Source organism: Mustela nivalis (genome assembly GCF_964662115.1).
Source record: "Mustela nivalis genome assembly, chromosome: 1".
NCBI classification, from domain to species: Eukaryota; Metazoa; Chordata; class Mammalia; order Carnivora; family Mustelidae; genus Mustela; species Mustela nivalis.
The window spans coordinates 166,141,645-166,159,272 of NC_139020.1; the positions used below are offsets into that span (position 1 = coordinate 166,141,645).

Below are 17,628 nucleotides of genomic sequence, written 5' to 3' on the forward strand. Positions count from 1 at the left end.
TTAATCTTAAAGAGCTCCTTTTATCTTCTTATGCCCCTCTTTGAAACTTCCAAGCTGTTCTGACTGGCATTTATAGCTATAGACAACTAGACCCCTCCCCTAGATGTCTGACCTTATTTCTTACCTCTTCATCTCAAAAATCCTCCTGCAGTAGCCATGCTAATCTTCCCATTATTCCTTGAATAAACCTAGAGATTGGAAAAACTACAAGCTGTAGGCCAAATTTGGCTTTACACCTATTTTTGTAAGTAAAGATTCACTAGAAAATAGCTGCACCCATTTGTTGACATACTGTTGATGAATGCTTTCATGCTCCATGGCCTTGGTTAGTAGTTATAACAGAGACCATCTAGCCCGTAGAGCCTAAAATCTCTACTAGCTGGCCCTTAACTAAAAAGGTTTGCTGGGATGACTGGGTGATTCATTATGTTAAGCATCCAAGTCTTGATTTTGTTTCAGGTCATGATATCAGGGTTGTGAGATCGGACCTTGTGTTGGGGGGGTCTGTGCTCAACAGGGAGCATGCTTGAGATATCCAGTCCCCACCCCCACCGTGCTCACTCATGTGCATGCTCTTGCTCTCTCTCTCTCTCTCTCTCTTAAAAAAAAAACAGTTTTGCTGACCCCTGTTTTACCTTTTTATACTCTATTCAGATCCTAATCATTCTTTAGTTATGTTAGATGATATTGACATCTCACATCATGAAAGTGTTACAGCACTTGTTTTCTGGGCTATTTTGTTTATAGTTTGCTTTTTTGATGAATTAGCTTGTTTAACTTATGTTTCCATGTCTCCTCTTATCTGTGAAGTTCAGGGCACCTTTTAGGCAGACACTAAGATATCTTTAGTACACCCACATCACACATAGTGCAGGGCAGTTAGTGGTTATTTATTTTAGTTTTTTAAAAAAGATTTTATTTATTTATCTGAGGGAGAGAGAGAGCATGCACAAGAAAGTGCAAATGGCAGGGAAGGGCAGAGAGAGAAGGAGAAGCAGATTCCCTGCTAAGCAGGGAGCCTGGTGATGCAAACTCTATTCCAGGACCCTGAGATCATGACCTGAGCTAAAGGCAGATGCTCAACTGATTGAGCCACCCAGGTGCCCCACTACTAGTGGTTATTAAACTTAGGTTAAAGTTAGCATATTAGTTGTCAAGGGTTTAAATTTTGTAACGAGATGCGCTTGTTGGCTTAGTTAGTTAAGGGTATGCCTTTAGCTCAGGTCATTATCCCAGGGTCCCAGGATTGAGCCCTGCATCAGGCTCCCTGCTCAGCAGTGGAGCCTGCTTCTCCATCTACCACTGTTGATGACACTCTCTCACTATCTCTCTCTCTCAAATAAATAAATAAAATTAAAAAAAATTTTTTTTGTAAGGATATGTGAATCTTGCATTTCCTACCATATATTTTGTTAGTCTATCAGTTGACAGTTCTTGTAGTGTTTTTAGCTTGATATTTAACTTTTTTCCCCAAAAGACCAATTTTTTCAATTAAAATTTAACTGCGAACTGTAACACATAAAATCGCTAAAATTGGTCCTGCTCCATTGAAATAGAGATGGAGGGCCTGACCTCCTGCTTCACCCCTGCCATTATCATGGTGGCCTCTGAGCCCCAAGATTCTTCCACAACTTCATCAAACAGTTTGACAGTGATTGTGTTTTCTAAAGGCAATACTACATTTGTAATTACAAATAAGAGCTAAGTTATTAAATTTGTAACCATTGTTAATTTTGATAGTAGTTGGCCCAAACCAACAAATGTTTCAGTTTAGTTTTGCATAGCTTCCTGTCCCCAGCCAGGTTTATCTTATTCATGTTGTTATGATTGCTATAGTGCTGCAGATGAATGGCTCCTAAGACAGAAAAACTTAAGATTAGTTCTATAGGTCAGTCACCCCTCAGTAAAAAAGACTTAACCAAATCATTTTCTGATAAATGAATTTCCAGACTTCTTTGCAATCTCTTCTGTAAGACCCGGATTCTAATTATGTGACTTACCACAACTTAGTCATTACTCAGTGAATAGTGTCTCCCAGTCCTGTTGCCCTGAGATGTCATTCTTTTTTTCTTCTGCTTTCCTAAGTGCATGTGAAGGTTGGGATTCTATTTTTTATATTAATTGCTGAAAGATGACAGGTTATACATTATTTTTGCCCTTTATGTAAATAATAAAGTCTCTCTTTCTCTATTTAAAAATTACAGTGGATTGTCCTGTTTGCGGGGTTAATATTCCAGAAAATCACATTAATAAGCACTTAGACAGCTGTTTAACACGTGAGGAGAAGAAAGAAAGCCTCAGAAGGTAAGAAAGTTAAGCATAACCTTTGAGTTACCTCAGCAAGGTACTTCTTATGATTTTTAAACTATTTTCCACCTCTTCCATTCTGGCTTCTTCATCCTGAGGGTTATTTCCCATACACCATGAGAATCCGGTGACCTGCATTTCTCCTTAGAAGTGTTTCTTCTTGGGGCGCCTGGCTGGCTTAGTCAGTAGATCATGTGACTCTCAACCTCAGGGTCCTGAGTTCAGGCTCCACATTGGGCACTTTTTAAGCCCACTTTAAAAAAAAAAAAAAAGTGTTTCTTCCTGAGGAATGAGTTTCAAGTATAGAGGCTGAGTATTTTCTCCTTATTGAATAGTGAGAAATCAGCACTGATAGTATTGCTTGGACTGCTCTTTTTCTAGATGCATCTGTCATATTTCTTCTAATACATTTAGTTTTGTCAGTTTATCCAAAGACATACTCATCCAAACATAATTAAGTTCAAGTTCCAATAGTAGTTCCAAACCCTGCTCCTTGGAATACCGTAGTCCTGCCATTTGCTCTGTCTTGCAGTTTAGAAGCCCTGCATATCATATTTCTTAGGGAAAGATTCATTATACCAGTTAGTGTGTTGAAGGCTTTGAGAAGTCCTGTATCAATGCAATTGTTGGGTTTTGTTTAATCTAGTGAGTACTACATTACTTGACCCAAAAATCTTTCTTTTTTTTTTTTTTTAAGATTTTATTTATTTATTTGACAGACAGAGATCACAAGTAGGCAGAGAGAAAGAGAGAGGAGGAAGCAGGCTCTCTGCTAAGCAGAGAGCCCGATGTGGGGCTCTATCCCAGAGGCCTGGAATCATGACCCAAGCCAAAGGCAGAGGCTTTAACCCACTGAACAACCCAGGCACCCCCAAAATCTTTTTTTTTTTTTTAAAGGTTTTATTTATTTATGAGAGAGAGCGAGAGAGCGAGAGCATGAGCAGGGGAGGGGCTCCGCTGAACAGGGAGCCAACTGTGGGGCTCAGTCGCAGGACCCTGAGTCATGACCTGAGCCAAAAGCAGACACTTAACCCACAGGGGCACTCAGGCACCCCTTGACCCCAAAACCTTTTTATCCTCATAATTTACGTCTTACAAAACTGATTTGTAGAGATATGCTTAGGGGAACATTGAACTGCATTTCCATTTAGTTACATCCTGGTCCTGGGGTCTGGTCACATAAAATATACTATGACATTTAGAACATTTTATCCACAACACCCTGGCAGGCCGTTTCTTTGATAGGGGTGACAACCCTTAACCCATTCTATGTAGAGTTGTGTCAGAGTTGATTCAAAGACTGTTCTTCCTTTTGATGTCTTCAGATTTTGAAGACTCCTAAATGCATTACTCACTTTCACTAAATCATGGATGATGGATCAGTGTTATCTTCACGTTTTGGGAATCATCTGTCAGGCTTCATATTTTAAAATTCTGGATAGAAATTGTTGATTTCTGTTGGTGCTTTTCATGGTAAATACCATTAAACTGTTGAGTTTCCCATTTGAATTTCACAGTCATGAGTTTAATTGTCTATCCTTGATAAAATTACTGAACTGTCCCTGACAGTGTGCTTGTATAAACTATAAAATGTTTTAGCTCTTGCTACCCACTGTGATTTTATTTAGCTGTAATCTTACCTGTCTCATAGAGCCCACTGGGCAGTTTTCAGAAAAATGTACTTTCTTGAGGGTTTGTAGGTCTTTCTATGTTAAATAGTTATCTCTGGCTTTTATTTTTTTTTTTTTTATTTTTTTTTTTTCTATTATTTTAGTTTATTCCGTTTTTTATTTTTTTATTTTTATTTTTTTAACTTTTTATTTTTTATAAACATATATTTTTATCCCCAGGGGTACAGGTCTGTGAATCACCAGGTTTACACACTTATCTCTGGCTTTTAGATGTTATTGATAAAGCATAAAAGAAATAATTTAGGGAATGGTACTGTTGGTTAGTAGAAAAATGTTTGGTTGTTTTCATTCTACAGATATTTAATTGTACTATTTCTCTCAGTGTAGTCTTTGGGCGATTTACATCAGATTTACTCTATGGAAGCTTGTTAACATAGATTTTAGGTCTCCACTTCTGAATGTAATCAAAATTGGGGGATGGTGTGGAGGTGTGACCAAGAATCTACAATTTAATAAACTCCCTTGGTGATTCCAAGATTTACTCCAGTTTGTGTAGTATGGCTTTGAAGGTGAACTAGTTAAATGCAAGTCCTTTGTAAAATCTCGGGTTTGTTTTTTTTTTGTTTTTTTGGATAAACTGTTTACTTTCAAGTGCTTATTAGTTTTTACTGGTATTTAAATTTTGGAATATTGGAATTTTAATGACTACTTTGAATGCGTATTTATTAAGCACCTAATTGCTATGGTATTGAGCCAAGTAATGTACTCAGCCAGTTTATAATCAGATTAAATAGTTTAAAGCTCACTAAGGTTCTGTTTTTAAAATTGTTCAAATCATTGATACCCTTAGGTAGCTTGACTTCTATTCCATTTTAAGAAGTAATGTTTCTTAACTGGTTTTTTGGAGGGAGCAAAATGTCTTTTCATAGGGCTTTGCTATATTAAATTGTAGCTTAGTGCTTGTCAGTGTATAAATTATATAAATAAAATGAAGAGACAGATGGTGCTTGTAATCCTTATATATTTGTTAATATAATTAATTGAAGTTGAAGAGAACAAAACCTTCTTGTATTTCTTGCTGTTGTTTTCAGTCATGTTCTTTGAAGATGTTGCCATAAGAATATTATCTTCCTGTCAACTTTCAGAATTCTTTTTTCATTGGCAGTAATGAATTGGTTAAAACTAACCATCCCAATGCATCTTTTATTTAATCTAGAGCTTTTGTATAATGATTGCCTGCACTTTAAGGAAGCAGTTTTGCCTGTGGATTGGCACTTTTTCAAAAGCAGCTATATTCTTAAATCTGTAGTCTAAATCTCAATAGTGTTTGTACTCTGATCATCCCAGGTAACAGTTTTTTTGCAGAGATTTTGCATGGAAAACACTGGCACATTTTGGGACAAAGATGCTTTAAAGCAATGGAGAACTGAGGAAGTCTATGTAAGTGTGATTCTGAAGTGAGATTCTCATAGCATTTAGTGCACAAGCCTTCCATGGGTGTTGCCAGTCTGTATCTTTAGGCCTGACATCTTTCTGAGACCTTTTTCTCTAAGTTGGCTGCCACCTAGACCTCGGTATCTGAATGTGCTGTGGGCACCTCAGATGCATCATGTCTAACACTGTCAACCTTACTTGCAAATTTAATTTTTCTTCTCTTTCCCATTTTTATCTTAATGGTTCTGCTATTTTCCCAGTCACACTGGTACTCCATCAGAAGGCCAATTAACTGTTTTATGTGGAGAACATTTGATAGTTCACAGTAACTCTAAGTGATCTCTTTTTTCCCCCTCTTTTTAGTTCTGTTCACAAAAGGAAGCCTCTGCCCAAAACTGTATATAACTTGCTCTCAGATCGTGATTTAAAGAAAAAGCTAAAAGAGCATGGACTGTCTGTTCAAGGAAATAAACAACAGCTCATTAAAAGGCACCAAGAATTTGTACACATGTACAATGCCCAGTGTGATGCTTTGCATCCTAAATCAGGTAAACTAATAAAGCAATGAGTTCTTGTTTTCTGGTTAAAGCAGTTTTGTGTAGCTCAGGGATTATAAGTCATAAAACAGAATTTTAATAAATACAATTTTGATAATAGATGGGACATGCAGATGTATTTCTTCAAAAGGTACTTAGTTATACTCTGATAAGCCTTTCTCCCAGCCAGTCTCTCAGTCACTATTCTTTCTCTCTCAGAGGTAACCACTGCTGCTGGTTTCTTTTGTGTATCTTTCCAGAGATAGTGTGGGAGGAAGAGTTGACCTAGAGAGTCCTATTAAAATCCCAGTTTTGCAGCTTTATGACTGGGAAACTATGGGCAAGTTACTTATTCTCTCACTTTTCTCATCTATAAAATAAGGGTTATAATACTGCATACTGCATAGTGTTTTTGAAAGGAATAAATGAAAAATGCATAGCCCTATACCTTAGCACGTAATTAGCATTCAGTAAATGTTATCATTATGATTATTAATTATACACAAACATATGTCCTTGATTATTGTTTGGTAAAAATGTTAGTATTATATATACACTCTTTTTTTTTTTTTTTAAGAATTTTATTTATTTATTTGACAGAGAGAAATCACAAGTAGATGGAGAGGCAGGCAGAGAGAGAGAGAGAGAGGGAAGCAGGCTCCCTGCTGAGCAGAGAGCCCGATGCGGGACCCGATCCCAGGACCCTGAGATCATGACCTGAGCTGAAGGCAGCGGCTTAAACCACTGAGCCACCCAGGCACCCCTATATATACACTCTTTAATGATTTGTCCTGTTTCATTTAGCCACACACATATTTTGGAGTTCTTTGAATTATTAGTATATAAAGAATTACCTAATTTTTAATTTTTTTTTTTAAAGATTTTATATATTTATTTGACAGGCAGAGATCACAAGTAGGCAGAGAAGCAGGCAGAGAGAGAGGGAGAAGCAGGTTTCCCACTGAGCAGAGAGCCCAATGTGGGGCTCGATCCCAGAACCCCTGGGATCATAACCTGAGCCGAAGGCAGAGGCCACTTTGACCACTGAGCCATCCCGGCGCCCCAAGAATTACCTAATTTTTAAAAAACAAGTATAATATGCAAACAGAAAAATATACAAATTGTATTGTTTGGTGAATTATCACAGTGTATTTCACAGAGGGAAAATACCTTTGTTACCACTTTTCAGGTCAGAACCAGTGTCCCAAAAGTCCCTGTGCTCCCCACCTCCAATCACTACCACCTTCATTCTCGTAGGTGATCACCATCTTGACTTCTAACAGTAGGCATTATTCATTTTGTCTGCTTTTGCCTATATTTTATCTTTATGTAAATGGAATAATAAATAGCTTATCTATTCTTTTGAGTGTGGCTTCATTTGTGCAACATTACGTTTAGAAAATTCATCCATGTTTTCATGTGCAGGTGTGATTTTTTTTCATCTTTGTTGCTGTAGAGTATTCCATTGTATACGTATTTCGTACTATTTTTCCATTCAGTGGTTGATGGTTATTTGGATTTTTTTCTACTCTTTGGCTCTTAAGAATAATGCTGCTGTGAGTAATCATTTTTATTTTTTGATGCACCTATTCACACATATTTTGGGGGTATATATATCTAGTAGTGAAATTGTTATATTTCTGCAGCTGTTCAGTTTTCATGAATATAGCAAAAAACTCAGTATGAGGGTGCTTTTTTCCCCCCTCATTTAGTTCCTTTTTTTTTCTTCCTTTCTTGTTTTCATTTCTACTAATGTGCACTTTCATCAGGAGGTTCAGAGAGTTACAGTTTTTTTCACATCCTTGATAACATCAGTATTGTCATTTTTCCTTTTTGGCTATTCTGGTGGGTTCTTGGTAGTATCTCATTACGGTTTTAGTTTGCATTTCCCCAGTGACTTACAATGTTTAGCACAATTTTCTTTTAAGATTTTTATTTATTTGTCTGAGAGAGAACGAGAGGGGTTGATGGGGGAGGCAGAGGGAGAAACAGGCTCGCCTCTGACTTAATTCAAAACATCTAAGTTCTTAATTGTACTATTTAATCTTTTGCATTTTGCCTTTCGTTAGCGCTTTCTATGTCCTTGCCTACTACAAGATTAGGAAGATCTTTTGTTTTCTTCTGAAAGTTTTATTGTTTTTGCTTTTACATTTTGACCTAGATTTTACCTGGAATCTATATTAGCATATATTGTAAGGTAAGGGCAAGATTCTCCCGTTTTTCCATATGGATAGCCAATTAATGCAGCACCATTTATTGAAAAACCATCCTTTCCCCATAAAATTGTCAGTACATCTTAATTGAGAATCAGCTAACTATGTATGTGTGGGTCTTGGACATTGTTTTGTTCCATTAAGTCACATTAATCCTTTTATCAGTAGTGTGTTGTCTTAATTATTTTATGAGTAATTTATTTATTTATTTATTTATTTTTTGTAAAAGATTTTATTTATCTATTTGACAGACAGAGGTCACAAGGAGGCAGAGAGGCAGGCAGAGAGAGGGAGGAAGCAGGCTCCCTGGGGAGCAGAGAGCCTGATGCGGGGCTCGATCCCAGGACCCCGAGATCATGACCTGAGCTGAAGGCAGAGGTTTTAACCCACTGAGCCACCCAGGCGTCCCTTATGAGTAATTTATAATAGATCTTGCAGCCTGGCAATGTGTTCCTCTAGTTTTGTTTTTTGAGATTGCCTTGGCTTTTGTAGGCCCTTTGTATTTCCATGTAAATTTTAGAATAAGCCTGTAAAATTTCATCAAGAAACTAAAATCTGCTTGGATTTTGATTGGGCCTATGTTGAATCTGTAATCAGTTTGGTATCAAAGTTGATATCGATACCCTATTTGAGTCTTTCAATCCATGAATTTGGTTTAACCCTTTAATTTTTCATTTCTCTCAGTGATGTTTTATAGTTTTCAGTATGAAGGGCTTTTTTAAAAGACTTATTCATTGGTATTTGATGTTTTTGATGCAGTTGTAATTGGTGTCTTGTTTTAAAATGTCAATTTTTATTTTTTTGTCACTGGCATGTAAAATGTAGGTAATTTTTATACATTGTCTTATATCCAGCACCTTGTTATTTATTCACTTTTTATGTGTGCATTTTAAAATTGGTGCATAGTCATCCTATTATTTTTTAAAGATTAATTTTTTGGTGGGGGGGAGTGCAGCGGGGAGGGGCGGAAGGAGAGGGAGAGAGAGTCTGAAGCAGAGTTGACACTGAGTGCTGAGCACCACAAGAGGCTCGATTTCATGACCCTGAGATCATGACCTGAGCTGAAACCAAGAGTTGGATGCTCAACCAACTGTGCCACCCGTGTGCTTCTATAATGCATTTTTTTACTGTGTATAGTTAGATGAGTTTTGACAAATGTATGCATAGTCATCTAGCTTTCCTTTCAGTCAAAATATAGAACATTTTCTTCCCCAGATATTCCTCTACCCTTTTGTAGTCATTTCCCTCTTCCTTACACTAAGGCCCTGAGATATACTGATCTTTTATGTTTCTCTAGTTTTGCCTTTTCTAAAATGCCAGTCAAATGGAGTTATACATATTGTACATTATGTAGTCTTTTGTATCTGGCTTCTTTCACTTAGTGCAGTGCTCTTGAAATTTACCCATGTTGCATTATCAGTAATTCACTCATTTTTATTGTCAAGCAGTGTTCCAGTTTTTGGCTATTATGGATAAAGCTGTGATGAACATGGGATTACAGATTGTTGTAATAGCCATATGTTTTCATTTTTCTTGGATAAATACCCATGGGTCATATAGTAAGTGTATGCTTAAAAGTAAAGAAATTGCTGAACTTTTTTTTTTTAAAGATTTTATTTATTTATTTGAGAGAGAGAGAGAGAGGTCATAAGTAGGCAGAGAGGCAGGCAGAGAGAGAGGGGGAAGCAGGTTCCCTGCTGAGCAGAGAGCCTGATGCAGGGCTCAATCCCAGGACCCTCAGATCATGACCTGAGCCGAAGGCAGAGGTCACTGAGCCACTCAGGCACCCTGCTGAACTGTTTTTCAAATGGCTACACTATTCTTCATTGTATGAGAGATCCACTTGCTCCACTTCCTTGCCAACACTTAGTATTTCCAGTCTTCTTAATTTTAGCCATTCTGTTGGATTTGTAATGGTATCTCCTGATGCATGTATGCCTATGTATTATATATGTATGTACACATGTAAATCCATTTATACTTATATGCATTAGAAATTATGAGGACATACTGAACCTGTGTTTACAGTCCAATCTGACAGAGTTCCTTACCTTTCTCTCTTACATATTTATATTTCCCTTTCTCCACCCCTTCCACAGAGAGAATTCTCCCTTTAGTAGCATCAGCACACTTACTGATTTGTTCAGTTTTATTGCACAATTAAAGTAGTTTTAAAATTGCTTCATCAATACTACTACATCACGGCAAAACAGACCTACCTATGAAAAAGAATTCAGGATATTTTCTAGTTCTCTCTCCCAGGCTGCTTCTCCCCTCCTCCCTTAGTTAGACTGAGGGTATGCAGGCAAATATGTGGTCATAATTTCCTTTTTACCTTTTTCATTGTGACTTGATTTTTTTTACTGAAATACAGTGGGGTTCATTTGTTTCACTTTGTTTCTAATTCTTGTTACTCACTTGTCCCTTCTAAGACATTAGTAACTGAAATGTAACATTTAAACTACTTTAAAAAGCTGTACTTTTATAATGGACATAAAAATATTACATACAGTAGCAGTTTTATTTTCTTTTGTTTTGAGAGTGCTCCTAATTATTCTTGAAGCATTTTTAAAACCATTTTTAATTTAAATTCAATTAATTAACATAATGTTTTATTGGTTTCAGAGATACAAGCCTGTGGTTCATCAGTCTTATATAATACCTAGCACTCATTGTATCACATGCCCTTCTTAAAGTCCATCACCCACTTACCCCATCTTCCACCCTCCTCCCCTCCAGCAAACCTCAGTTTGTTTCTTATGATGAAGAGTCTCTTGTGATTTGTTTCACTCTCTGGTTTTGGCTTGTTTTATTTTTTTTCTCTCTTCACCTATGATCCTGTGTTTTGTTTCTTAAATTCCACATAACAGTGTACTCTTTTTTTTTTTTTAAGATTTTTTAAAAAAGATTTTATTTATTTGACAGAGAGAGACAGTGAGAGAGAGAAAGAGAGAGTGCACAAGTAGGAGGGCAGCAGAGGGAGAAGGGGAAGCATTTTCTCCATTAAGCAGGGAGCCCAATGTGGGCTTGATCCCAGGACCCTGGGACCATAACTGGAGCTGAAGGCAGATCCTTAACCAACTGAGCCACACAGATGTCACCAAAACTAGGATTTTTATAAGTGTTATTTTCATAAAAATATTACTTGCATTAATTTTTACCAGTTTCTGTTACACAGTATTCCAAAATATACAAAGAATAATACTCATATGCCATAGCAGTGTACTCTTGAAGCATTTTTATGATGGTAGCTTTAAAATTCTTATAGTTTCAAGATTTGAGTCATCTCAGTGTTAGCATTTGTTGATTGCCTTTTCTCATTGAAGTTATCATTTTCCTGCTTCTTAGTTGATAAATGTTTTTATTGTGTCCTGGACATCTTGACTGTAATATGAGATTCTAGCTCCTTTTAAAATATTCTACTGTAACAGGCAGTCACGCTGTTAAGGTTTAGCTTCAGATCCAGGCCTCCTTCTGTGGACTATGGTTCTAATGACAATTTAGTTTTCAGAACTCTTGCAGTGTTGTTTCAGGTCTGCTTCATTTAATTGCCACCTGGGGGGCACTCAGAAAACCTGATATTCCATATTGTGGTTCAGTTCTCAGACCTTTTTGGCCTATTAATTTAATTTTTTTCAAAGATTTTATTTATTTATTTGTCAGAGAGAGAGAGAGAGTGAGAGAGCACGCACGCAAGCATGAGCAGAGGGAGCAGCAGTCAGAGGGAGAAGCAGGCTCCCCGCTGAACAAGGAGCTTGATGCAGGACTTGATCCCAGGACCCTGGGATCATGACCTGAGCCGAAGGCAGATGCTTAACCGACTGAGCCACTCAGGCATTCCTGGCCTGTTAATTTTAGGATATTTCACATGTGAGTGGGTCAGGAATGTGTTTAGGATTTGCTGTGCAGGTTTAAAGGATGGTTACCTTCAGGTTTTTTCTCTTTGAGATCCTCACTGCAATCACTGTTAGGGGATGAGGTTGCTACCTGCTACTGGTGGGTGAGAGATAGAGATCTAGGTTATTCACTAGGTCTTTACTGGCACAGTGTTCCTGAAAGAAAAAAGCTGTCCCCAGTCTTCCTGCTACTGCTGGGGGAATTAAGGGGGTAGAATCCATACTCTACACTTATTCTCTGATGATACTTTGGTGGGCGGGAAGCATCAGCAGTGTTTAGTTGGACTAGATCAGGTATTATCAAAAAGTTTATTGGTCTTATCCTTTCATAGTCCTTTACTAGAACAAAAATTGGTTTCTTGGAGTTTGTGTGTGTGTGTGAAGGAGAGAGAGAGGGAAAGAGAGAGAGAGAGAGAGATGGTTGATGATTCTCGGCTGCAGGTTTCACCAGTGCCCAGTCTGGTATATATAGAAGATAAAGAGAAAGCCTAGGGAACTCATCATCATGTTGTTCTTTAAATTCTGAGACCCTTAGGCAGTCCATTTTCCTCCTTCTATCTTTCATAATTCTCTTACAATTGTCTGTTATTATATTACATCTAAGAGTTTTAGTTATACTTAGGAAGAATATGAGGAGAGGTATGAGTCTTAGTCCATCTTCAGAACTAGAAGTTCTTGTTAATTTTAAATTTCTGTTCTAGGTGCAAACACATGTAGGAATATTTTCTTAGTGAATTAACCCCTTTATCATTATATGATTTCCCTCTTTTTTTTTTTTTTTAAGATTTTATTTCTTTATTTGTCAAAGAGAAAGAGAGAGAGAGCAAGAGAGCACAAATGGGGAGTGGCAGGCAGAGGGAGAAGCAGGCTCCTGTGGGGCTCCATCCTAGGACCCTCGGATTATGACCCGAGACAAAGGCAGACGTTTAACCAACTGAGCCACCCAGGCATCCCTGTAATTTCCCTCTTCATCCCTGACAGCATTCATTGTTCTAAGGTCTGTTGTGCCTGATATTAATATAGCTATTCTATGTTTCTTCTAATTAGTATTTACATGACACATCTCTCCATACCTTTATTTTGAACCTATGTCTTTTATTTAAAATGGGTACTTTGGGGGTGCTGGGGTGGCCCAGTCAGTTAAGCATCTGACTTCAGCTCAGGTCATGATCTCAGGGTCCTCGGAGGGAGCCCCACATCGGCTCCCAACTTAGCATGGAGTGTGTTGTCTCTCTGCCCTTCTCCCTACTCATGCTCACTTTGAGTAAAATCAAAGTAAAAAAATAAGTAAATAAGTAAAAATAAGTAAGTAAAATCTTAATAAAATAAAAAGGATTCTTTGCTGAAAGCATGTAGTTTGTTAGGTTTTTTTAAATCTAATATGCATTTTCTATCTCTTATTACTGCTTTTAGATCATTTACATTTAATGGAATTATTGGTAATAGTTGGCTTTACAGTTAAAGTCTTCCTAATTGTTTTTTGCTTGTTTTATCTGCTTTTGTTCCATTTATTTATTTATTGGTTCTCTTTTGGACTGAGTATTTTTTTTTTCACTAATACATTTTATTTCTTTGGGTTTATTTTCTCTTTTTAGAAAGTTTTAGTGGTTGACCTGCGGTTTGTACTAGATACCTTCAAGTAATCACAGTCTACCTTCGAATGATATGCTTCATTTGTAGTATAAGAACCTAACAGCAATGTAGTCCCAATCCCTAATTCTTTGTGTTGTTGTTGTTATGAGTTTTACATTTTTACCTATGCTGTTAACACAATAATCTTGTTTTCCTTTAAAAGGACAGTTATCTTTTAGAGAGGTAAAAAAAATATATATATATTTTGTATTTACCTTCATTTTTTACCATTTCTAGCATTCTTCATTTTCTCTTATAGGAAGAGATAAAGAAGACATAAATTTCTTGTTTCGTATTTCCTCTGCTTAAGCATATTTCCTCTGCTTAAGCAACTTCCTTTAACGCTTTTGTGGTATAGATCTGCTAATAATACACTCTCTGTTTTTGTTTGTTGCAGAAAATCTTTATTCCTCCTTCACTTTTGAAAAATATTTCCATTGATAGAGAATTCTGGATTGTCAGGATTTTTCCTCTGTGCTTTTAATTCATTACTCCATTGTCTTCTGGCTTGAATAGTTTCTGATGAGAAGCATGATATAATGCTTGATTTTTCTTTATGTAATATACTCTTTTTCTCTGGCTCTCACAGATTTTTCTTTCTCAGTGTGTATATATGCTATTCTTGTATTTTTGTTTTGTTTTGTTTTTGCATTTATTCTGCTTAATGCTCCTTGACTTTTTTACATATGTGGTTTGATGTCTTTTTTTTAATTTGGCAAATTCTGGCCACTAGGTCTTCAAATATTTTTTCTCTTCCCTTTTCTTCCTCTTTTGGGATTTCTGTAACGTGTATGTTAGACTTTTTATTATTTCCATAGTCTTAATGCTCTGTATATAAAAGTGTATATTTATGTTTAGTACATTGGAGTTTGAGTGGATATCTGCTAAGAATTGGATTCACATTAACAAATTAATTTTCATATTCCATTGGGACTGCTATTTATACCTATATACTTAAAGGAAAGAGCAAAATTACTCTTACGGTTGTCTTCAACTGTTCTGCATGTGTAAGAGTTCAATGTTTTATTCCATGTTATTTTTATAATCTTTTATTTTGAAATAACTTTGGACTTAGAGAAAAATTATAAGAATAGGACAGGGAGTTCATGTATACCCACCTTTTACCTTTAGAGTTAACACCTTATATATCCATAGTATAATGATGAAAACCATGTAATTAACATTGGCTGTATGTCCTTATTTTAACAGCTGCTGAAATAGTTCAAGAAATTGAAAATATGGAGAAGACTAGAATGCGTCTTGAAGCTAGTAAACTCAATGAAAGTGTATGTTGATGGTCTGTTTCATTATCTGCGTAGAAATGATGGAAAGAAAAATTGAGTGCTCCCCCAAAATTAAAGATTGCCAGAATTAAATCTGTTCAATAGGAAATATCCTGGAACACATTTCCATTTAATGTATTATTGCAGCTTATTTTTAGCACAGAATTCTGTCCTTTAGCAATCTTCTAGGACAAAATACAATTATAGTCCTATGGAAAAAGCATATGTCTGTACATCAGGTGACCTTGATATTTGTCCTTTCTCTGCTGGTTGTGTTTGATAAGCTCTTTAATATCTGTGGGACTTAGGATCTTCGTCTGTAAAACTCAGGAATTGAACTATATGATCTCTAAGATCCTCCTTTAGTTCTGGCATTCTGCATGTGTATGATTATATTGATGGAGAAATTAAGTAATTGTAAAACTTTATGAGGATTGAGTATCTGTTGAGCTTATTGAGGGAATCAGAGACTTAAAATTCTTCACTATTGCCTTCCTCTAGCTTGATGGTCCAAAACTTGAGGAAAGGATACCAAAGAAGAAAATAGTCATTGTGTCCTATGACACTGGAGGAAGTGTTTGGGGCTCTCCCAAGTAGACTTTTTTTCCTAGACCATCGGTAATGTGTCTGTAAGGAAAGCTACGACCTTAGGGAAGTAAGTTTATAATCAGATAGTAGAAAAAAAATGAGATTTTCATTGACTTTATCATTACCTATGCACTAACTATAAGATGGAAACTATAATGAATCCTATAAGTAGATTTCTGATCTTTTAAGTCTAAAATTTTCAAAAGTGGAAGTAGAAATTTAAAACACTAAAATCTTAAACTGTCATATTTTCTTTATATGTTCTTTTTCCAGTAGACTTGGAGAAGTTAGGTTGGAAAAGGTAGAAGACAAGCAAGAAAATCTGCCTTATTAATGATCTGCTAAATGCTTTTTCAGTCTTGTGGTTTCAAGTGTTACTAGTTGTATTAATGAATGTGAAAAATTAAATATTGAAAGTAGAAATTTAATTGATTGTTGTGTTAATAGTTCATCTTAGCCTTAATCTGTATATTATTGTTGCATTTTCTGCAGATGAGAAAACAGTAGTGAGTGAAAGGTATACTTATTATGTTATTCAAGGTAAATCCACAGGAGTTATTCTTCCTAGGTTTATATATAACAGAGATAAAGAGATTATTTTCCCCTATTTTAAATATCCACATTTGAGATTTTGTATTAAAGTTTGTATTACTAATTTTTGTTTCGGTCATATTTTAAATTTTTAATTAAAATTTTTTTATTATTTTAGATAATGGTTTTTACAAAGGACCAAACAGAAAAGGAAATAGATGAAATTCACAGTAAATATCGTAAGTTGTATGACATTTTCTTTATTTACAGAGAACTTGGGTTGTAGATTTTCATCTTAAGTAATTTTTTAAAGTAAATTTTTATAGTAATGTTTGATATAAACTTGTTAAGCAACTTAAGCAACTGAATTTTAATTGAGTTTTTATTCATTGACCTTTTTTGTAATTCTGTGTGCCTGCTTTTTGATTTCTTTTTTTTTTTTAATTAATTTTTTTAAAAAGATTATTTATTTATTTATTTATTTGACAGAGAGAGATGACAAGCAGGCAGAGAGGCAGGCAGAGAGAGGGGAGGAAGCAGGCTCCCTGCCGAGCAGAGAGCCCGATGCGGGGCTCGATCCCAGGACCCTGGGATCATGACCTGAGCCGAAGGCAGCGGCTTAACTCACTGAGCCACCCAGGCACCCCTGCTTTTTGATTTCTAACATTCTTCTTTGAGCTTATCACTAAGCACTTTGCAAAATATTAATTCGTTGCTCTCAAAGCATCTCTGTGAAAATAAAATGGAATTAAAATGGAAACGTTCCTGACTTTTTATCCTGTTCTTAGGCCACTCATTGACAACACTTCTTTGAAGAATTTCAGCACTTTTGTGGCTTCCAAATTTGTGTCAAAAATATTTTTCATTTTATCAGTTATTACCAACTTCTCAGTTACTTCTTTTTCCTTATTAAGCCTTTGTATACATCTTTTCCAGGGTCAGCGCTTTAATGTTTCTGTTAGTTTGGCAGCTATATTGCTTGGTTGGTTGCATTTTTCGTTTAAATTTAAATTTAAGTGCCTGACAAACAGGTATTTAATAAATATTTATTGAATGAGTATTTGGCATGTGATATGTTTAAGTTGTGCTAAGAGAATTTTGTTTTCTTCTTTTAGTTCTTGGGCTTTGTGTAGGTTCAATAGTGATCTGTTTGGGGAGGGGGGAATGAAGTACACAGGCCCTAGATACACGTCTCATGGCCTGTGCCTTACTAGAGTAGGAAAAGAAGCCTTGAGTATTCTTGGACCACAGACAAAACAACAAAAGTCACTTTTATTTTCTTGTTAGAAAGTGTGATGGGAGCCTCCTTAATCAATTTTTGGGAAGTCAGTGTGATTTTTCTTGAGACAAGAGATTGAGACTATCAAATGATCACTGAATTGCCAAAAATAAGCCCTGTAAAAATAAGGAAACCAGAAAATCTGCTTTTAGAGAAAGTAATTTAAACCACTAAAAGAATGATACCTTACAGTGCCATACTGAAGAAAATGTGGATTAGATTTAGGCAAGAAAATATACAACTATCTATTGCTCTCCATTTACAAGACCAGTGCTCTAACCCCTGAGCTATGGAGCCT

At 36.1% G+C, this 17,628-nt stretch overlaps 1 protein-coding gene across 1 annotated transcript in view; it reads left to right on the forward strand.

Moving 5' to 3' along the window:
* Positions 1 to 17,628, forward strand: part of RAD18 (RAD18 E3 ubiquitin protein ligase) — a 107,390-nt gene that overhangs the window by 38,783 nt on the left and 50,979 nt on the right. The window contains exons 6-9 of the mRNA XM_082744340.1: positions 2,205 to 2,304; positions 5,736 to 5,920; positions 14,859 to 14,935; positions 16,230 to 16,290. Of these exons, the coding sequence (XP_082600466.1) occupies positions 2,205 to 2,304; positions 5,736 to 5,920; positions 14,859 to 14,935; positions 16,230 to 16,290 (423 nt within the window). The remainder of the gene's footprint in view (positions 1 to 2,204; positions 2,305 to 5,735; positions 5,921 to 14,858; positions 14,936 to 16,229; positions 16,291 to 17,628) is intronic.